The following is a 24,118-nucleotide window of genomic DNA, read 5'->3' as shown; positions in this document are numbered from 1 at the left end:
TTATATATTATGACAATATATTATGACTATAAATTATATTTTAACCATAAACCTAAAAGAATATATAGACAGCCCGTATAAAATTTTGAAAATAGGTACTACGATTTAGAGAAAAAATATATTTTTCAATTCGGAACTTACGTAATTAAGATTTATGATTATTGGCTTTATCGAACTTATAAAATTTTATTAATTATACATTCTATTTAATGAAATAAAAATATAACATATTTCTACAAAAACGAATTTAGTATAATAAGCATTTTTTCACCCAATCTATTATGTGCTGCTTTATCGGTATCGAGTAATTTGATAGTTTCATTTAAAATCGATAATGGTCCATCGCCGCTTATTTTATTATACTTTATCTTCTTTAGTAATTTTTTATATACTTTTATAAAGATTTCGATAAACTAAATAATTTCATAACTTCCAAATTTTAATTTAATTGATCTAGAGAATCAAGATTTTCCATAATGTTTTAATATTGATTAATTTAATCCACTATTATAATAAGAAAACCAATCTCAAGTTAAAATTGTAAAAGTATAAAATTATATATAATAAAAATAATATATTAATTTCATTCCATTCAAATAAATTTTAAAAGTTATTAATTGTTATTATAAAGTTCAACTGATGATACATTAATACTTAATTTTTTTCTTGCTTTTACGTTCAAACATTTATTTAACGCAATAATGGATTTACGTATTTAAATATGAATTTTGTATCAAATATGTATTTATAAAATCACAAATATTTATGATTTATACATGATTATACATGTTAAACAGTTATACATGTTAAAAATATAATTTTTTCTTAAATTACTTTTAAAAAATAACTTAAATAAAGTTAACAATTTAATGCTATTGTTATTTTATTATATCCTGCCTCAATTCTTATTCCTATGTGTATTTTTATTTATATTGTTATGACTTTAAAAAATGATACATTTTTACAATTTTGTGAAAATCTAAAATGTAATGAATCTAAGTTTCTACTTTGCTACTTTAACTGCTTTCAATTCCTTTTACCTATTCAATATTAATACAAATTTACTTATCAAACTTAAAGTTTTAAATTTTCGAGCTAAACATTTTTTCGAATATTATTAAATGCAAAAGTTAACGAATTATGATTCATAAATATAATAAAATACTTTTTTTGAAAATAAATAAGACACCAAAATATTCATTAACTGGTATTCGTTGCATTCTTATTAACTCTAACTAAGTAGTTTGCTTCACTTGCTATGAATGGTGCTAATATATGTGTAAAATATCGAATGTAGCTTGAAAATTGTTCAGAACGTCCGATCTTAAATTCTGAAGAATACTATATAAGATATAGCAAAATTTTAGCAGAACAGACTAAGGCTCGGTAGAACAAGGAACATAAGGAAACAGTCGTATACAGCTTAATAAAACTATACATTCTTAAAATGTATTATTGGCATGACATAATATGCCGTCATTAATAAATGTTTTCGAAATGGAAAAGAGAAAAATAAATTTGACATTTATGAAAAAAATAAAATGTAAACATTATTTACAAATATTTAATGCCATCTGAACATGGTAATCCATATTTATATTTAACTGTATTAAGCTGCGAATACAGTTTTTAACCTCTTATATGCAATATACATTTTTCACTTTTCATACTATATATTTTTATACAAGTGTTCTAGTAAAGTAGAAATATTTTTGTGTTTTAGTGCTAATTTTAAAAATTAAGAAAATGTAAAACATGATTGTGAGTTATTAAGTTTTATGAAGTTTTATTAATTTTACATCATTCCTTTTTACCTTAATTTATTACATTCTCATTATATATATATTATGATACAGTGGTATCAGAAGTCTAAATAGAATAAAAATGATATGCTCATAAATGATTAAATGTAAAATTTATTTTAACTACTCAATTCTAATAAAAAATTATTTATCAATATTATTCAAATTATAGACTTTGTTCTTTACAATACGACTCCGAAATCCTTCCATACAATAACAAGATATATCAATATCATCAATAATATTTTACTTTCTTTTCCTAGACATAGTGACTTCTTGTTGGATCTACAATTAGTCAGACATTTAGGACAATTGTTGAATAAAAGATGATTAAAATAAATAAAAAAACATAATTTGATATAAAATTTGATGTTTAATATATATATATGATATCTAATTTCTAAAAATAAAAATATATAACAATAACTTATAAGAAGTATTTACAAAATATTCATTTTTTTTAAATACAATTTTAATTTGATATAAATAAATAATAAGATAAATTAATAAAATATTTATTTATTTTTTTACATATTTTTTAATAATTAATATTATCAAAACTGAAGAACTTATATATGTAACGATTATTTACAATTAATTGAATAAAATTTTAGAAAATATTCTAAGAACTTCTTATATTGAAAGGGATAATATGTTTGATTTTTTTATTTTTTAGTACTGAAGTATTCATTTCATTATCATATTGATTCTAGTACAATTCAATAAAAATTGGAAATATCTTAAATATTTATATATAAGAATGTCAAATTTATATAGTTTAGATAGTACTAGGAAATTCAGAAGAACAAAATTTTGCTTTTTATACAATTTTAGACGTGAAAAATACTTATGTTATTTTGCAGTAAAATTCGAAAAAATTAAAATCTTTATTGTAATAGATAGCTAGATTGTTACGACGGCGTTGATGCTCCAATATTCCATAACATTCGAAATGGAAAGTTAGGCTTAAAAAATCACTAAAAATTAAGTTGTGTAGGATAATTAATGAATATATAAAAATAACAAGAATAGCAGATTTACAGAATTTTTGTCGAAGAAATTGTATCAATATTAAATCTATCTTTATTCGAGATTCCAAGAATCTGTCGAATGTTATCAATTCTGAGAAAACGCCAGCGGTTATAACTTCTAGGAAAACTAACTACACAATCACCTCCATTGATTCTGGCACCACAGTCGCATCCATTATTTCTAGCACCATAATTGTTTCCATTGTTGTCAGTTAATCAAGATGCCACTTGAATATTTAAGGCAAGCGCACTACGAGGCCCAGAGTAGTAGATTTTCAGTCACTGAGTAAGCCAGTCAGTAATGCTAGTCAGCCATGCGTTCACCTATGAGGGGCTAGTCGGCTAGCAAGCCATGAACGAAGAAGAACGCGTCAATTCTTCTGTATTACAAGATAAGGGTTTGACAATATCTCCTACGTATAAAAAAACTACCACAATCATCATAATATCAGGCCAATGCTACCGTATCTCTGTAAGTAAAACATAAATATAATAAATGATTGCTAATCCTTACACGATTAGGAAAGGCAATTATAAATAGAAAAACATACTCAATAATACGGAGTGTGCATGATCAGTCGCTGATCCTTACAAAATCAACAACATCATCAGCATCAAGCAGCATTTCGTACTAGGTAAACTATTCACCACAGGATCAGTTCCAACCAACTGAATCGTAGTGATTGAACAAAGTATAATACACCTTTCCATCGCATAAATCCAACACATTAATAATCCAATTGTAAATAAACAATAATAAACAATTACATTAAAGACGTAGTAAGCATAAGGCAAAAATTATCTTTGATAATTGACTTCATAATTTATTTCGAGTATTCTACTAATTTATATAAGAGATATATTAGATTGTTAACATCGTAAAATATATTAACTTAATAATCATAATATAAATTTCAAAATCAATAATGTAATAAATATTTATTACAACGAATACATGTAATTTTTAGTTAACTTTTTACTTTAAATATTTACTAAATTTTACAATAATTTTTTAATTTTTATATATTTAAAATAATATAATTAATAAAACATAAGTACTCAATAAATATAAGTCAATACATTATTTTAATATTACTTTATTACTTATAATTAATATATAATATACTTAGTAATATATGAATATACTATTAGACAATAGTGATCGCCACGTATTATTTACAGTTATATGATGCATTTTTAAAACTATAATATTAATAATCATATAACTAAAATTGAGTTATTTTACATTCAAGTAATTTTTTCATCAATGTCGATCATTCATTATTTACTAAAGTAGATATAGTTTCTATTTTTATTTATCGATAGCATCATTCTCATGCTTCTATTTACAAAATGTAAAAAATTTTAGTACTTCATTAAATGAAATATTTTTAATTTTATTATTTATTAAAATATATTTTGTAAAAATTTTAAATAGAAAATGGATATTTTTATAAATACCCGAATTAATAATATAATTTAGTTTCAAGACTATTTTACATATATGTTCAAATAATATTAAAGTCAGTCATAATATATTTTTCAAGTAATATTATTCAATACATATATGCTGTTGCGTGTCGCAAATTTTTATTTATATATATATATATATATATATATATATATATATATATGCAATTAAGAATGTATATTTACACACACCCACTCACAAACGAATGTTTATACAAAATTAAGCAATATAATTTATATATCAATATTATTGCTGGTAAATGTGTATTTTTATCATGTACTGTATATTCTGTACTTTTATAAAATTTTATTTCGAGACAATCTAAATTAATGATTACTTATTAAAAATACTACTAGTATGGTTGTTTGATATTTTTATAGTATTAATTCATTAAAAATTTAATATTTAAAATTTTAACGAACATGCTTACATGACTTATTATTTGATACAATCATGATTACAATGTTCCAAGAATTAATAGTTTTCCAATTTAAAGTTTTAAAAACGTAATTTTTAATTAATATAAAAAGTGAACAATTTCATATTATTTAAACAATTTATATTACTTTTGAAAATTAATCTTTTTTTAATTTTTATTTCGAATGCGGGATTACGTATTATAATTGCACAATTAATTTTATATTTTCTTTATTAATATACCATGTCCTATAGATTTCAAATTGAATTTATATAAAAATACTATATTCATAATGATTTCTTAAAGAGAAATAAAGTTTCATGTACAATAAAAAACTTTCAATTATATTTTTAATGTACAAAAAAAAATTGAGTTAGCTTTATATTATGATCTGTATAAATGCGTGTATTTCAAGAATTTATATTTCATTACCGATCATATAGTATTTGCAGCGATTTTTTGAACAATATTTCCAAGTCTAGACATATTTATCTTTTTTTGTAATTATTCACGTAATCTAAATTAAATTTGTCTACTAAACGATTAATCATATATTTAAATAATTTCTTATCTATAGCTTTCTCTTATATTAAATATGGTTATACTTAACATATCAATATTAATTTGAATTTCACTGTCTCATACATCTCAATTATTATTATACTGAGCAAAAATACTGTTGCAATTTATATTTTTCTATCAATATATATTCTTTAATTTTTAATGAATATTCATAAAAAATTTAAAAATTAAATTGCATAATATTAGATTTGTTAATATTGTATGTAAAATAAATAAAAATTCAAATATTAATATTTTTACTCTATGACTTTAATAGGCTAAAGTTATCACTTTAAATTATACAAATTAACAGAAAATAATATTCAGTTTTATTATCAAAAATTAAATATCTCATTTTATCATCACAGAAACTATAATAATTGATTATTCAACATTTTTCATTTTTGTTACCTTTTAAACCTTACATAAGTATTTTACATGTATATTATAATATAGTATGTAAATTATATGTAAATTAGTATCTATGACTATATTATATTTTGTTCTTAATTTACAATGTTTACAAAAAGGGTGTTATGAAATGTATTTTAATCATTTCTTCTCTTATTTCCTTAATTTACATTCTGGGAATTTACTATTTTTTAATTACTATTTTAAAGAGTTATAAACAAATGTTGTCATTATTACAAATTTGCAAATCACTTTTGATAAAAACTTTTAGGAACATTTATTTTTATGATAATATGCAAACTTTCGGTGGCATAATCTTAAGATTAATGTCTACTAATTTGTATGAGTTGAATCGGAATGGCTAACAAAAAATAATATAATAATAATTTCAAAAAACTATATCTACAATTATACATGTCACTATTACTTTATGGTATATTATTTATAATACATAAATGAAAATTTGTACATTATTAAAAAATAAATATTTACAATATTATTTTTTTAAATTTTGAATTAAATTTAGAGTCGTTTTATAACTGTTTATATCAGATTGAATAATGGTTAAGTTTTCACTAATATTACACTGATATTTCACGAATATATAGTATTTTCTATTTATTACAGCAAGAATAGTATAGAATAGTATAAGCATTTAAAAAATGTCTATTTACAATAAGTGTTACTCTTTATTCTTTTCATTATAATCATCATTCGTTTTTCCTCTAGTAAATTTAATTAGTTGAAAAATGAAGATGTTTAAAGTTTATGATAATGAATGATATATCAAGATTTGCAAAGTGAAAGTAAAGACAAATTTAACTCTTGTGATCACTCAGACAATTCTGTTCTAGCAGTTACTATTTCTGGTCATAACAAGTCTATTTAATTGATAACGTTGGTTTTCAGAACTGCTTATCGAGTTAATTCTTGATGTTTTGTGCTGTGAATAAACATCCAATTTTATAAAACTATAAATTTTCTGAAACATTCAAATTAATTACACTAATTACGCTAATTTATTACAACTTAAACGCATTCAAATTTTGAATCATTAAATTTGTTATAACAAGTCATTTAAATTTTATTAAAATATATATAACTTTATTATGATATGCAAAATAAAGAACTTTTTATTTGTAGATGCCAATTTAATTTCAAATTTATGCAATTTTTACCTTTTGAAAAAGTTGATATATGAAATTAAAATTCATTCTTAATTAAATAAATTAAACTATAAAATTTAATTCAAATTAAAATTATAATAGTTTATTATGCATGTATTTTTTCAATATTTCAAAAATTAAATACATTTTTATAAATATGTATCTCATAGGAATTTTTAATCAAGAAAAGTAGTATTTTTTGGAAAATATTGATTAAATCTATCAGCAAATTTTTTAAGTGCAATTTACAACAAATATCATTAATTGAATGTTTCATATTTATTAGAAATGCTGTATAAACAGATTTAGCTTTCCTCTATTTAACAACTTACCTTTACAATGGTTATGCCTGTGCATATTCTTAGATTTGAGAGATAGGCAAGCATCTTGAGGGACTCTAGAGTAATTACTATCAACACTGAAAGTTGGTGAAGGTAATCCAGTTTGTTTTATAGGACTCGCATTGTCACATACTCGAGGGTTAACACTGCAATTATTTGAATGACTTGCACATAACGAAGAATTTATTTGAAGATGTGCTGGTACAAACTTATTATTATACTCTATTGTATCAGCGTATAAGCAGCTTGATTCTGAGCAGGAATAACAAACATCTGAGTGAGTATTAGATTCACAAGATTTGCGGTCCCAGTCGTCATTTTCCTTTGGATAATGATTATCAGTATGAAAAGATTCTTCATTTTGTTTGATTCTATCAAATGTATCATGGGTATGGCAATCTCTGGTTTTTATAAGACTATTATGATGCCCATAAATAAGTGAGCCACTTTCATATTCATTTTCTTGAGCTTTGTATACATCGTAATGACTAAAACCTTGTGGAAAGGATGGCACTGGTGGAGGATTAGTTTGAGGTGGTAGACTAGTGTATCTAATTTGCTGATGATTTGTCGAATCATGGCTACTATTCCATGATGTGGGTAAAAGCAAAAAATTATTACTAGGTAATCTAATTGGAGGAGTAGGTGGACTTTCAATTTTACTGGTGGTACAGTCAAGGATATTTTGAGTATTGGGGCGTTTGCTAAAGTGTGGACTAAAAGTAGCAATACTTTGTTGGTGCACACGATTTGGGAGCGAATTTTCAGGAGTTGGTGGGTGTTCTGGAGGTGGTGGTAGCATATCACACCAATTGGGTAGTGGAATTGACTGCAAATCTTGTTGCTGTTGTTGAATTTGGGACAGGAAACCATGATGTGGTTGACGACGTTGATATTCTATAGTATCATCGGTATATATACTACTTGCATTATCACTACTCGGAGACATGGTGGATTTGTTGTGTTCTTGTGCAGATTCAAGACTTGAATAATCAGGTTTAACACATGAGTCACTAGAATTAGACTTCTGGCCACTTGTTTCTATAGACTCAGAAGTACAGTTGGTGACACAAAGAGTTGTAGTGGCATAAGGTTCGGGTGGGGCTGAAGGTTTTCTCGTATTATAAAAAGTCGTAAGATTAACTTCAGCATATTCTGAACTAGGTATGCCAATAACATTTGATCCAATCATGTGGTTATTTAGAAGTTTAGTTTCGCAGTCCTTATCACCAGTGTGTTGAAGACTGTTCGTTGGTCGCCATCCACGTTCCAACCATAACGAATCTTTATTCAATTGACAAATATCGTTCGCAGTGCTAACTGGTACATTGAGATGTCCAAGCTGCTTGTTAACTGCTTGTCGGCGTCTTAAATAAAATGTTCCCATAAGTGCAGCTATTATACTCAAAATCATCATTATCATAAGCATGAGGAACCAAGTCTCACTAACGATGGAGCTATTGCCGCGATTCGAATTACTTCGAGGTGGCTGTTGGTGTAACTGCTCTAAATCCATATTCAGAAGTGTGGGAATAGAGAAGGGACCAGAACCAATATGTGTTAATCCAGCTACACGAGCAGTATAGATGCCCCCACTGTTCAAACTATTAATTATTACAGATGTTGTTGATGCATTTAAAGACATTTGACCCAGAATTTTATTACTGCTATTACTCTTAATTTGGATCTAAAAATAACAAAAATTTTATTAAAAAAAAAATATTAAAATTAGTTTTCAAAATATTACAAATTATACATGTATGAACATTTGAATAAACAGTTAATGATAAGGTTTTATATACTACATATCTGTGAAGATCTCATATTCATTAATTTTGTTATTGTAATTGGATGGACTTGGATAGTCTTTATATAATTGCATGTTCTTCTAAGTTTGTAAAATTTGTATATAAAAATATCAGTCATAAATATGCGAGTTAGCCTCCTAGAATATTGTACAGATCACTGATCTCTATTAATTACCTTATAACCAATGAGTTGCCCATTAAGTTGAGATTTTGGTGGTGGCGCCCATCTAACAAAGGCAGAAGTAGAATTAATCATTCCTACGTGAACATTTTCGGGTGGACTGGAAGGAATATCTTCTTGAGTCATAGCTAATTTAACGTTACTTGGTCGACCCTCAATGGTCTTATAGAATGGTACAAGGAAGAATTCATAACGTGTGTATTTCTTTAAGTTTGTCAAAACGTAGCTAGTCGCTCCTGCATTCATAACAGTAACCATTTGATATTCGGGTGGCTTATCTGACATTTCACGATAACGAATATACATTCCATCGACTAAATCTGGTGCACCAAGTATCTAAAAATATCAGTTTTATAATTTGTTAAAAAAAATTTATAAAATAAAAAATAAAATTACACTTACATTCCAAATAATTTTCATAGTTGTACTGCTTAAAGGGATTACTTCATTTAGTTGTAAAATTTCGTTGTTTAAACGGTCACGAGCACGAATTAGTTCATTTTGAGATAAGGTATGTTGATCATTGCTCAATGTATGAGCAACGTCAGATAATGGTCCAGGAAGAGACAAACCATGATCATTTTCTACTCGAACTAAGAAAACGTAATTGGTATCAGGCCTTAAATCAGTTACCTGTTTGTAATTAAAATTTGTTTTAATTAGTATAATAAAAATAAACGTGATAATGATTTTAAAATATAATAAAAAATTTGATCGCATAGAACATTTGATATTATGCAAAATATACATTATTTATTTTTATTAATTATATATAAAATTCATAATGCTAATTAATATTTTTTATTTAACTTGATTGAAATAGGTATTGTAAAATTATTATACAATAAAGTTATAAATTATGTAATAATATAATTTAAATTACATAAACAAACAAATATTATAGTTTGATTAATAATGTTATTTTTATTATTGATAATAACAATAATAAGCAAATTTTTATTATTGATTAAAAACATTATTTTCACACTTACATTTTATATTTAACTAGTAATACGTTTCTTTTATTATAATTGTTTTAATTTTTTTATTGTTTTAATGACTGTTATTTTGCAATAATAAATATAAATAATTTATTATATTAATTTTATAGTAAAATAAATATTTTTTACATTAAAAAGATATAGAATAATTAAAAATAGTAAATTAATATATTGTTTTATATTTGTTAGATTTATTACAGTAATAAAAAATCTTTAAATATTATTTAAAAATCTTTTTAACGCATATACAAATGCAATTTGAAACTTCAAAATTTCAATACTCAATTATTATAAAATTAAAAATATTTTAAAGTTAATATAAATAATCTTTTGATTCTTACTATATATGTATCTTCAATAATTCTATTTGTCGCTATAACCCATCCAGTATTTAAGTTACTACTAAAATATTCTACATGATAACCAATGATTTTACTAGATCCTTCACGCCCAGGGCTCCAAGTGATAGTGATAGAATTACTGGTAGTATTAACAATTCTTGGTTTACTAGGGTTCTGTGGTAAATCAGAAATGTTGGGTGTAGGATGTAGTGTAATTATAGAACTGACTTTTAATGCTGCAGACCATGAAGTATTGCCAGTATCAGAAGAAGCGGTGCACGTATATATTCCCATATCATTTTTCTGTAAATCATTAATAACAAGGGTACCATTGTTTAAAATCGTAATTCGAGGATCTAGTCGAATGGGTTGCCCGTTTTTATGCCAATTAATCTTAGGCATTGGATTCCCAATTGCGCGACACGGAAAGAAAGCAGTACTTTTAAGAATTAAAGTTTGATTGGTCGGGCCTAACTCAATTATAGGTGGAGGAATTTCTTCAGTTGATGTTACCTGTTAATTTAAAAATACATTAATTATGTATAAAGTGTAGTTAATTAAAAAGTATTTATAGCTACACATTCAGTTATATGAGAAAAATATGATCACTCTACCGGCCGATTTAGCAATAATTACAAGATATGAAAGTAATTTGATATAGTGATATAAAGTTAAATATTTATTGATAGTATTTGTTTCAAAAAAAATATATTTTTGAAGTATCTTATTTTTAATGTATAAGTATTAGTTTATATTACTTTCAAAAAATTATTTTGTATTGTTTACATCTTTGTCGAAATATAAATATCTATAATGTAATTAAACTAATTATTTCATTATGTATTTTATTAAAAAAATTCATTTTAGTAATTTATAAAATATTGTTGTAAGAACATATTAAATACAAATATTTTTAATAACCAATCAAGTTTTTAAAAATATTTTAAATTAAATTTGTAATATTTTTAAAGTTAATAAATAAATTTCAATTAACTCACGCTAAAAAATGTTAGCATATATTTAACAGACTTGTTTTTACTAATTATAAAATTTAAATTTTTATTTAATTAATTTTTTTACCAGAATAATTTTATTATATAGCTGTAAAATATTTAATACAAAAATTCTAATTTTTTTAAAATACCATTTTAAAAAATATGTAAAACATATTACATGTTGAAAAAATTATAAATAATATAAATTATTTTCAAAATATATATAGTTAATAATCTTTGAAATTAAAATAACAAAATTTAAAAAAGTAATAGACACTAACTGAGAGAAAAACAGTAGCAGTAGTCGCACCAACTTGACTGATGGCACTACAGACATAGTGTCCTTCGTCTTTACGTACGATCTGTTTAATTTGTAAGCTGCCATTTTCATTAACAACATATCGCTCCTGATAATAATGACCGGGAAACATGAGTTCTTGGGAACCCTCTCGTGTCCAGAAAATTGAAGGCAATGGAACACCATGTGCCGAGCACGCAAATGTCACATCTGCACCTTGAGCTACCGATTCATCTTTTGGAATGTTTATAAAACTCGGCCGAGCTATAAAATATATTTTTATCAATTATATAAATTAATTCTTACATTTTTTAATGTAATTCAATTAACATTTTTTATATTAAAACTGCAAATGTATTTTTTTTTATTTTTCTATTTACTACTTTACAATTAAAATTTTAATATTTTCGGTTTTTATTATTATTCATTTTCATTTTCAAATATAACTTTAATATAATACAATTAGTAGATATACATAATATAATTTACATAATTTTATCCATTAATGAAACTTTTTATATTTATTGTAGTATTTGTATTATCATATTATTTAAAAAATTGTGGATTTCTACATAATTTTGCATAGTTATTAATATTTTTATTATACTATCTATCATTTGTTAATATGAATAAGAAATATCTCAATCAATTGTATAATGTTTTATCTTTGAAATGATTATTTTGAAAATTAATATTGCATTATCAATTAAAAATGAAAAATTAAATCCATAATTATTATACTTTTTTATGTGTCTATTATTCCATGTATTAACAAATACTTACAGAATACAGTGAGAGTAGCATTAGCAGATATGGTACCAACTCCATTATCAGCTTCACAAATATATGTGCCTTGATCTGTTGACAAAACTCTATCAATCCTTAGACTCTTATCATCTAGAATATGCCCTCGTCCAATCGGCATTTTTCCATCTTGTCTACGCCAAAGTATTTCTGGTGAAGGGTCACCTCCAACTCGACATGCGAATTCTACTGTTTGATCTAATAAGATCGTTTGGCTTAATGGCGTTTTTATAAAATATGGTTTCACTAAAAAATAATTACATTTTAGAAAATAAGTTATTTTTATTACAATTAATAATGCAGAATAATTTTTATAGCATATATTTTAAAATTAAAGAAGTTTCCTAGTTATTTTTGGTATAGATAAAAATATTTTAATGATATGAAGAATCCTAATATAATTAAATTTCAGAATTAGTGTGATGGTAATTACCATTTACAGTTAGTGTTGCAATAGTTGATTCACGAACACCAACAATATTTGAAGCAATGCATTGATATTGTCCTTGATCGGATTGCTTAACATCAGACATTAAAAGATTTCCTGCATCAACAAGTGACATCCTAAAGAGTATAAATTAACCTATTATGTATTAGTTATCTATTAGTTATATTTCTATTGTAATGATAAATTATAATATTAATAATCTAATAATAATAAAATAAAATATATTATATAAATTTGAATTATTCTTATTATTATTGTGAATTATAATAAATATTAAGTATTCATATATAAAAAACAATTTTTTACACTAAATAAAATACATTTTCTAAATATTACATATATTATCTATTTAAATAATATAAAATAAATATAGATATAGTAAATATAAATAAAGCCATAAATAAGTATAAAAATTACTATATTCTTAAAATTTTAATCCAGCATTAGTTTATTTTTCCTATATATAATTATATATTACTGAAATATTATAAAACCTCTTGATAATGTTGTATATTTAATTTAATATATTTAATTTAATTTTATATATTCAATTTAATTTTGTTTATTTTATTCAATTTTATATATGCAATTTAATTTTGTATATTTAAATGAATAACTTACTTTTTTTTTTATTGACTTCATTTTTGTATTAAATAAGAGTAAAAATGTAATCATAATCATATGAACAAAAATGTTACTTAGAATAAAAAGATATTTTTCAAAAATATATGTTGCTAATGATATTTGTAACAGCGATATTTCCAGCTTACCGTTTATTGCTATCAAAATCTATAAAATGATCGTTTTTTTTCCATTGTACTATAGGCTCGGGATGTCCTCGTGGTGGACTACATTCTAACAAAGATGTCTCTCCGGCAGCTACTCGGGTATTCTGAGGTTCTTGGCGAAATTCATCTCGCAATACTACACCAATTATAAAAAGAATGGTTTAATCTATATATATATTTATGTTTCATTCAATGTAGGCATATGTAGAATTAACTTAAAATACGTTCAAGTTTTCAAATCAATGTGTTAAGTATAAAAAAATTTTAATTAAAATGAATTTGTTTCTCAATATTTTTTAAAAAATACAATATTGATATTGATTGTAACAAATCTAAAATATAAAAGTCTGATTAAATATACATAAAAGTTATTTTAATAAAAATTTTATTATTTACATATTACATATAAACATGTTATTTGTATAGTTACATCCGATTCCTCTGAGTATAAGCAGAGTAATATTTTTACATAAATTTTATTTTAATTTTCGAATTAAGCAACAATATACTTATATGTTTTTAAATAATTGTTCTTAACTTTTTAAAAACTATAAATTTTATCACTATAATAAACATAGGTAAAATCGATATCCCAGAGAAAATCATAAAGTGTTATCTGCAAAATTTAGTGCACCGTTAATTGATAATTCAAAAATAAATATATAAATATTAAAAACAAGTCTAAATGACAAACACATTTAAGAACAAGAAACGAACGATTTATGTTACATTATTGTATAATAAATATATTCAATTATAATAAAAACTTTTTAATTTTAATTTAGTTTGTAAAGTTAATATTTACTTGAGTTAAATCTTAAAAATTAAATTAAATTATTTTAAATAAAAAAAACTTAAACTGTATCATTGGCAATGCAATAAAGCATAATGAAATATTTTTCAAAAATAAAATTTTTTGTTAAAGAAATTTCAAGACCTGCAAAAAAAAAATATATATATACAAGTATAATAAAAAAAACACTGACGAATGCTAACATCAATTATAGAGCGGGTAGTGTTTCTTCTATCTATATTTTCAATTTCAAAAATGTATGAATTCACAAAATATTCTTCGTGTCCAATTTTTATTTTTAATTTTATGTATATTTAGGTATTTTATTGCTTAGCTTCATAAATAAATTTTGGTTTCTTTATATTTCTTGATTAATTTTATATGGAATAAGTACTTTAAGAATTGTAAAAATCTATAAAACTATACAGACAAAATGGGTTTTGAATAAAATCTGACGCTTTCATGTCGATAAAAATATTAGTTATTTATATTTGTTCTCAATATAAGTTAATCTAGTTAGTTTAGTTAATAAGTTAGTCTTTCACCATTAGAATTATTAAACATATTCATATGATTCCGTCTATTTTGTTGTCTATTATGATTTTTATTTCGTTATTAAACTTCATTTCAAATCAAATACTTATTTTGATATAATCAAATACTTATATCAACCTATTGTTGCGAAGTAACTATTGTGCTGAAGTAAGATATGATTATTTGATTAATACATAGTTATCCTTATCCCATTTATTGGATTTTTTAAACCATATAAATTTTAATTGATTTTATTGTAAGAATCAAGTTTTAAAAAACATATGCTGTTCGAGAGTGGAAATAAAATCTCTCGAATTATGTTTACTAGAAAAACTTTCAACAGCTGATAAAAGAGAATTATCGAACGGATACAATAATCTAAGAAAGTCTCGCTAAGGTTGCATGAGACTCGAAAAGGTTTATACATCTGTGAACTCGTAAACAGCCATTTATTGCGTTTTGTACTAAAGACGTAGTAATTGTTTTGAATGCAATGAAGACCCTTGCGACTTACCATCAAAACCCGACTAGCTTGTTTACAAGATTATATTTTGAGGATTAAAATATTTCAAAACAATTGAATGAAAAACATTTCTTAAAATCTGTTGCAACCCGAAACTCGGCACGCGCGACGCTCGACAATCTGCGTCGCACGTGTGCCTTCAATGCCAACAGCAAGCATGCATTGTTGTCAAGTTGTCAAATATTGCTGCTTGCATAGACCAAGCGAAGACGCATGACCAAAGACCACCCCCACCGCGATGAGTCCCGGAGAGGGGCAAATCTTCCACTTCACGCATTGCCGCCAGAGATACCCCTTCGATATTCTCATTGTCTAAGCCTAATTTCTTATTTAGACTTTGTATTTAGACACTTAGTAAGTGGGAAAAGGGCGTGCACATTCACCATCCCGCCGAAAAGCGGCGCGCCCTAATTGGAAAACTAAGACCAGAAGCTCCTTGAGTGGGGACACATGGCAAGAGCCCTTAAAGATGGGAACAAGGCAGCGAAAAGTCGCTTTCCGCGGGGGACAATTGGAACACGCTGTCCACGTGGGCAGCCAAGTACTGTCCGCAGAGATAAATCAAGAAAAGGCTCGAGTGGGCAGTCTAGGGCTATCTTAAGAAAAGTCAAGTAATAGAAATTAAATGTCCATAGAAGCCAAGTCTAAAGATCATTCAACGAAAAAATAAGTGCTAGTAATCAGATCAAGATTACTGCATCCTGGTGAGTATAAGAGTCACGCCGCATGCGCTTGCTCTACCGAGTGCAATTATGTCCAACTCACCGCTGGATCAAATGAAGATTATTGCATCCCTGTGAGTATAAGAGTCACGCCGCGGGCGCTAGCTTTGCCGCGTGCAATTGTGTCCAACACACCGATGGATCAGATTTAAACTACGATATTGCTGTGAGTACGCTAATACACTTTATCTATTCAATTATTGTTAGCCGGCGGCAAAACCGGCTCAAGAAAACCATTAGCATTATCTCACACTCTGGCAAGAAGTGCGCAGTAATTATTTACCTGTGCAATTTTCAATTCAACATCAATTCAACGATTTCAAAGCATCTTGTGTAGTAATTCATCCTATATAAGAAGCCATTCAAGAAATCGTATCTTCACATAAGATTTAAGACAATTCTACAACACCCATATGTAAATTGTGTAATAAATTGTATAACAAAAGTATAATTAACCAACTCTCACGACTCTTGTATAGCCCCTATATCTCACTCCATCCCGAGCGTCTGCTAGGGCGGGCGGCAAACTAAGCTATTGAAGGATTGGCAGTTCGAGCCAAGTCACTATAATTTCGAACATATGCTGTTATATAAATATATAAAAATTCAATTTATTACACAAATAATTGATATTACATAATATAATTTATTTCGATACTTATATATCACTATAATCACTATAATCGAGCCACATCACTATAATTTCGAACATATGCTGTTATATAAATATATAAAAATTCAATTTATTACACAAATAATTGATATTACATAATATAATTTATTTCGATACTTATATATCACTATAATCACTATAATCGAGCCACATCACTATAATTTCGAACATATGCTGTTATATAAATATATAAAAATTCAATTTATTACACAAATAATTGATATTACATAATATAATTTATGTCGATACTAAACAAATATAATATTTAAAGCATTGAATAAAACCAAAAAGTCACTCATTCGAACGTTATTTTTATAGTTAAATATTTCACTTTTTTCTCTCATTTTCATTCCATTAAACTTCATTATCTACATAAATTCATATAAATATCTAAATGATCTAAATACTTTAATTTAATGTTATCTTTATTTGACAAGGAATAATTTATATTATTATTATATTAAAATAGTATTTCTAATTATTTAAAAATGTAATCGTAAATTGTAGAATTATTCTAATGAAGCGAGGGCATGAAATTATATCTACCACAAAGAACATTTTTAATTCTACATTAGAATACATTATAATATAACAAACCATAAAAAATAGTTTATAAATAATAACATTTTAGATAACTTACGCCTACGTTGTCTACTAGATTCAATAAATATACTTTTATATTTATTTTCGTGCAAAAGTGTAGATAGTTAAAAAGAGATTTAGAAAAAAAATATGTAAAAAAAAGAAATAATGTATGTGTTACTGTAATGGTAATTTGTTAATAAAATTGTTTGGATATGTTTAGATTGTTAATATCGATCAAATTAATAAATATAGTGATTCATATAATTGTTCATTTATGTGAGAAACTTAATAACTTACTCAAGTTATTTTTATTAATTCTTTTTGACAAATCAATATTTTATTCGTTCTATTAATAAATAAATGTCTCTATAACTGATCTGATTATATACAATTTTTTGAATTACTGGAAATTATAAAAACCAAGTTACTTAATAAAATAATTTTATTTAATAATAGCGAAACTATATTCCCATTACATTTCATCATTTTTTTCGCATCTTTATATTTTAAAATACTACTAATTTTTAAATTAGATTCAATTCTTTTGGTAAAAGCTGTATTGAATATAACTATAACAAACCAAAGTAATTTTAATAATAATTATCAATTCAAATTTAAATTTTAAGTTTTTGAAATGTACTCTATAATAGTTCATGCGCCATTTTTACTTATAGTTTTAACCTTAGTTCAATTTCAAATAAAATACAAATAAAAAAAATTCAAATAAAATACAAGTATTCTTGTAGAGTGTACATACAATATTCAGTAAAAATTTGCAATTTTAGATAAATTAAGATGATTAATATAGGTTAATATAGATGTAGAAAATTATATTCTAATTCAACTTTAAATATTACAATAATTATTTTTCGACTTCTCGTATATGAATTGGTATTGAAAATATACAATATAATACAATTTTCTAAAGGAATATGAATAAAATCTTGATTTTTTGTATCAAATTTATTGATAGTAAACAATTTCAGGAAATAAATGTTTATCCCAATCGCAACAAACTTAATTAATATGGTACTTAACTTATTTAAATTACAAATTCAATTTGAAACAATAATTAAGTGAATACTAATTTAACCAATAATATTAAATTTATTAAATTTTTCAATTCAATCAATCAAAACAATCTTCTTTAATTCTGTAATACAGTACACCTGTTATTTTATTTTTAATTATTACTATTATCTATTTATTTAAATAGTACCTTCCAATTAACAATTACTATACACCTGTATAAAATTATTGCGCTTCTATATAAGATTATCAAACATTGAAGTGAAAAAAATCGAATAAAATATGAGGAATTATTTCAAAGTTATTAAAAAAAATTTTTCAACCGAAAAACAACAATATTGATGAAATATTATGAAAGGAAGAAATGAAGGACTCATATTTTTCAAGAAAAATATTTTAAAGAAATCAGTTTTACAGATGGCTGATGATTCAGAAATTACGTACTTTGTACGCCTTTTGTTTACTGTAGGATAATGAATGTAGGATAATTTATTTCAGGAACAGTTTATTAACAGTTTATTTAATTCAAATAATTATCTATTAACAAGCTTATACAAACTTATAAATATATCTATTATTTTATAAAATATCTTGCAAATACTACGTAGATAGCTTACAAGTTTTTCTAAGATCAGAATATAGTCAATGAATTTCAAGTTAATTTAACCAAATTGGTTAAAGTAATAATAACACAATTGACAGTGTCTTAAATTAACATTGGTAGGAATGGAAATTTATTATTTAATTCACTTATCACTATTTTTAAACATAATAATTGTTAATAAATATTAAAATTATAATTGTTACTAAACCTATTTATTCAATTTTTTAGTTTTTTTTTTTATTAATTCAAAATAAATTGATTCTATCGAAATCTATAGCATTAAAAATATTATTTAATTATAACATTGATTATTTGCAATGACCAAATGTTATAATAATGCAAATATATGTTTAACATTATTAAAAAAAACTTTCATTTTAAATAGATATTACTAATTATACATAATGGACACTATAAATGATCAAGAATAATAAAATCGTACCAACAACTTCCAAAAAATTATTATGGGATAATAATAAAGTTATAATGGGGTGTTCCTTCAGATTAATGGAGTAGAATAATTACAATCTTTTACTTTGCAATATTAATTATTCTCAAGTATTATTTACTATTTTTAATATTAAAATATGCTTATATCGTGACTATTATCAAGCAGCTAATAATTGTTTATATTTTTCGCCTATTGATTATACAAAAAGTCGAACAAACAACCAGTAAATTAACTACAACTAAAATACATAAGAAGTACAGTAACATATTTATTTTTTTTAGATTCTTATAAAATATTTAAGAGCATATACATTATTGTCTATAATTTTAGAAATATCAATGTTATATGTTTATATAATTTAATAATGTACCAATATATCTGTTATTAAATATATGTCTTAACTTTCATTTTCCAATCGATAAATTCATGATAGGGAACCGAAATAAAAAAATCACATTCATCGGATAAGCTAAATCACAAAATATTAAAAACATTCAATCAATTGCACTCAGACATACTCATAATCAGTTTTTTAAAGTTATTTTTTATTTTCATACGAGATTGTCAAATCATATGTAGAATATTATTTTATTTCGCTTAATAATTGGATTTAGAAGAACTCATCTACTTTAGAATATTTTAGCTCACTTTATAGTATCCATTTTTTTAAGCAAAGATATGAAAAACATTTTATAATTAAAAATGTCCAATTATTATTAATAAAAATATGTATTGATATATACATATTTGTCTATGTAACTATAATCAATATAAAAGGACAAAAAAGAGAGTAAAATATAAAAAATAAAAAAATAAAAGAAAAAGTAAAAGGGATATAAAATATATATGTTTGGGATATATTTATATACATTAATATATTATATATATAATTATTGTCTCAGATCATTTTAAGTTACTTTTCTATAAAAATATTATATATATAGAAATTTGTTTTTATAATACTAAGAATTTTACTCATTTTATCGTTTTAGTAGAATATTTAAATATATTTCAATACATATCCAGATTACCAATCTATCTACTATATCTAATTGCGGAGAATTCAGATTACCGTACTAGTTTATACTATGGAAACGGTATAAATAATTTGGTTCACTATTTTTTTTATATTTACATAAATTAAAAAAATTAAATAATTATTATCTAATTATAATAAATATAAGGATTAGTAATATAAAAATTATATAAAATTCTATATCATTCTATAAAATAATATTTGATTCTAAATTAAAAATCTTATTTTCATTACATATTCAAAAACAATTCGTTTGATTTGTTTTTACTAAATTGACGTATCTATATTTATAACTGTAAAATTAATAATAACTTTATTTATGAATAAATAATGTTGATTGATATCTTTAATTTTTTATATATAAAATTCATTAATGAACTATCTCTACTAGATTACAAATCAACTAAAACATATTAAAATGTATATTTGTTATTCATATTCGATAAAAACATTGAACTAAATGTTTTATTATCATATTACAGTTTTTGATATTTTAATATTAAGACAAAATAATGATTTTAAGTAGTTCAATAAATTCAATGTCCAAATAACAACTCTTAACTTTGTACTATCATTGTGATGGTACTTTTATAACAAAATTCTTGAATAAGCATTATTTAATAAGAATAATGATTCAATTATATAAAGTTCGAGATTCTGTATGAGATTAATTTATCATAAAATATTTACAAATAACATACACTGTCATACGTATAAATTTGTGTACAAATTATTTTAGAAAAGTTACAAAGTTCAATATTATTGAGCTTCAATATCATCAATTTTTAAGTGTTTTATAACAATGCTCCAAAATAAATTTTCAAAAATATTTAAAACATTTCTTATAAAAAAATGAATAGATAAATTTAAGATAGAAACCAACTTGTACACAATATAATATATTTAACAATATAAGCTCCATAAACTATGGTAACAATTATAATATTCTAAAATATTTTTATTTTATATTAAAATAAATAATAAAATTACTTTTAATATTGGTGAAATTAAGAGAATTTTAATTACTAAAATAGTAAATGTATTGGATAAACAATCATTAAATAATAAAACCATCAAATATAGTTATAAATAGTTTTATTTTGCATTTTGGAAGCAAGGATTGTGATACAATTTTGAATTCACAGCGTGCTAGATATTTTAACGAAATCATTTTACATTGTTACCGAAATTAAAATGGCTCGATATACTATTAGTATGCGTTAGCTGTTTTAATTGTTCGATTGTATTACTTAAAAATTTCAGATTAATTAATATACTAATAAAATATATTACTTTCATACTTCATATCATTAAATACTCACGTAGATATTATAAAGATTATATAAAAAGAAATCCAAGTATTGTATAGTTTCTGGGGAAAAAATTACCTACAATAATAGTGCTTTAAAGGAAAAAATATAATTTTATTCAGGAAATTAAAAAAGTAATACCTGCTACAGTAAGTGTTGCATTACGGCTAGCTGCACTTCCAACTTGATTCTTTGCAACACACCAATAAATGCCGCCGTCTTGTTCTTTTTTTCCGTGGATAACTCTAAGAAAAAAAAGCGACCCGGTAGGCAGAAGAACCCTGTGTGAATCTGATGGTGACGTCTGCACGAGTTCGCCATCTTTGTACCACTCAATTTCCGGTTTAGGTTTACCCTCAGCTTTACAGTTCAGTGTTACCGGCTCATGTTTTGCTACTGTAATATCCGATGGATGCTCGGTTATACGGGGTAAACGTAATTGTCCTGCAACATAAGTGAAACGCATTCATTTTTATTCGTAGTTTTATTATATTAATGTAAAATAATTTGAAAAAATAATATTATTTATATTGTACTATATATATTTCAGAATTAAAAATTAATTACTTATAAAAGCTATATTATTAAGTAATAAATACTGCTCAAAATATTATAAAATAAACATTACAAATTATCACTCATATTAAAAATCAATTAATTATAACAGGAGTCATATGTAATATCTAGTTAAGCACTAAGAATAAAATATTTATTTTAAATATGTAAGGAGACAACGAAGTATAAATATTTTTAAATAGTTTACAGGCCGCCTAATAACTGCTGTTCATACACTGAATACATTTCTTACTATATTTATTATTTCAATCCTTTTTTTAATATATATATATGTTCCAAAGTCGTATTATTTCCTCGCTCGAGCTGCCAATGTTTCGATAGCTTTAATATTTTGCCGCCAGCCTTAGCAAATACTTAGGTTGGAATCATGTGGAAGGGTTGTAGAAAGGTGTAATATGTGTAAATTTCGTTACGATATGGTTTATTAAAAGTTACATTAATAATAAGCAGCATTCAGTTCTCATAGAAGAGTGTAAGCTCTGTATTATCTCAATGATGTGGTTGCTCCTTAATGGTGACGATGTCGTGATTTCTGCTAATATTGTAAGGATTAGCAGAAATATGCTTACACTCCAGTATAGGACGTTTGGCTTCAAAGTATGTATGCACACACGCCTGTATAGGACGTGTGCCCTCAAAGTGTAAGTATGCTCACACTCCTGTATAGGACATGAGCCTTGGAAGTGTGTACAATAAAGTAGCTTCTGCTAATATTGTCAAGAATTAGCAATAATATGTTCATACTCCTGTGTAGGATGTGTGACCTTGAAATGTATGTATGGACATATGTTACGGATTGAACAGTTGAAAGCGGAAGACAAAAGTGGGAGAGGTTTAAATGCGCGAACGATTGTTTATAAACACTAGCCAACGAACTCGAGTAATATTTCTACACCGGAAACTCGAATATAGGACTAGAATTTCGAAGAATTATAACAATGAAACTCACAAAAACTAGGCTTATTGACGTCACGACAAATACCGGCATAGTAATAGACACCGGATCGCCACCGGCGCCTAAAAATTACTACGAGAATACTTAAGAACTGCGCGTGCCTCGCGCCAGTCAGTCTTTGTCTGTCCCTTGCCAGTCTTTGTCTCAGCTTAGCGTAATAATGATTACGCAGTAACACAGCAGCTCACTATTCAGTCTTCAAGCTTCTTTCTACAGTCATCACTCACAGTAGATACACACGTACGTTATTGCTCAAACAGTAAGCAATTTGACTATACAATAGTGAAGCACATTTCAGAATCCGCTAATCAAACTTAACGAATAACGCGATAGTGCTAGCTTTATCAAAAGTGAAACTATCGAAGCATACTACATATATTAACGGATTACACCGACCCTAAGATAGCAGCAGCGGTCCCCCTTTAGAAAGCTTAGGTGCAACAGCAGCAGTTCTTACGCACC

General features: G+C 24.8%; 2 protein-coding genes across 2 annotated transcripts; both read right to left on the bottom strand.

Moving 5' to 3' along the window:
- Positions 1 to 6,545: 6,545 nt before the first annotated feature.
- LOC105365930 (roundabout homolog 2-like) lies at positions 6,546 to 12,040 on the bottom strand. Its single transcript, XM_011504225.1, has 6 exons — positions 11,809 to 12,040; positions 10,533 to 11,045; positions 9,593 to 9,823; positions 9,185 to 9,526; positions 7,193 to 8,888; positions 6,546 to 6,637 (listed from the first exon to the last, which is right to left on the bottom strand). The coding sequence occupies exons 1-6, from the start codon at positions 11,956 to 11,958 to the stop codon at positions 6,618 to 6,620; spliced, it is 2,952 nt and encodes a 983-aa protein (XP_011502527.1). The 5' UTR covers positions 11,959 to 12,040; the 3' UTR covers positions 6,546 to 6,617.
- Positions 12,041 to 12,570: 530 nt separating this feature from the next.
- Positions 12,571 to 22,335, bottom strand: LOC105365978 (roundabout homolog 2-like). Its single transcript, XM_011504277.1, has 3 exons — positions 22,267 to 22,335; positions 13,063 to 13,193; positions 12,571 to 12,875 (listed from the first exon to the last, which is right to left on the bottom strand). Exons 2-3 carry the CDS (start codon positions 13,190 to 13,192, stop codon positions 12,571 to 12,573), a joined length of 435 nt encoding a protein of 144 aa, XP_011502579.1. The 5' UTR covers position 13,193; positions 22,267 to 22,335.
- Between the last annotated feature and the right edge of the window lie 1,783 nt (positions 22,336 to 24,118).

The sequence above is a fragment of the Ceratosolen solmsi genome, unplaced genomic scaffold, assembly GCF_000503995.2.
Source record: "Ceratosolen solmsi marchali unplaced genomic scaffold, CerSol_1.0 scaffold19, whole genome shotgun sequence".
Lineage (NCBI taxonomy): Eukaryota > Metazoa > Arthropoda > Insecta > Hymenoptera > Agaonidae > Ceratosolen > Ceratosolen solmsi.
Note: the sequence above shows the minus strand (reverse complement) of the source record. Positions and strands in the feature narration are given on the sequence as shown.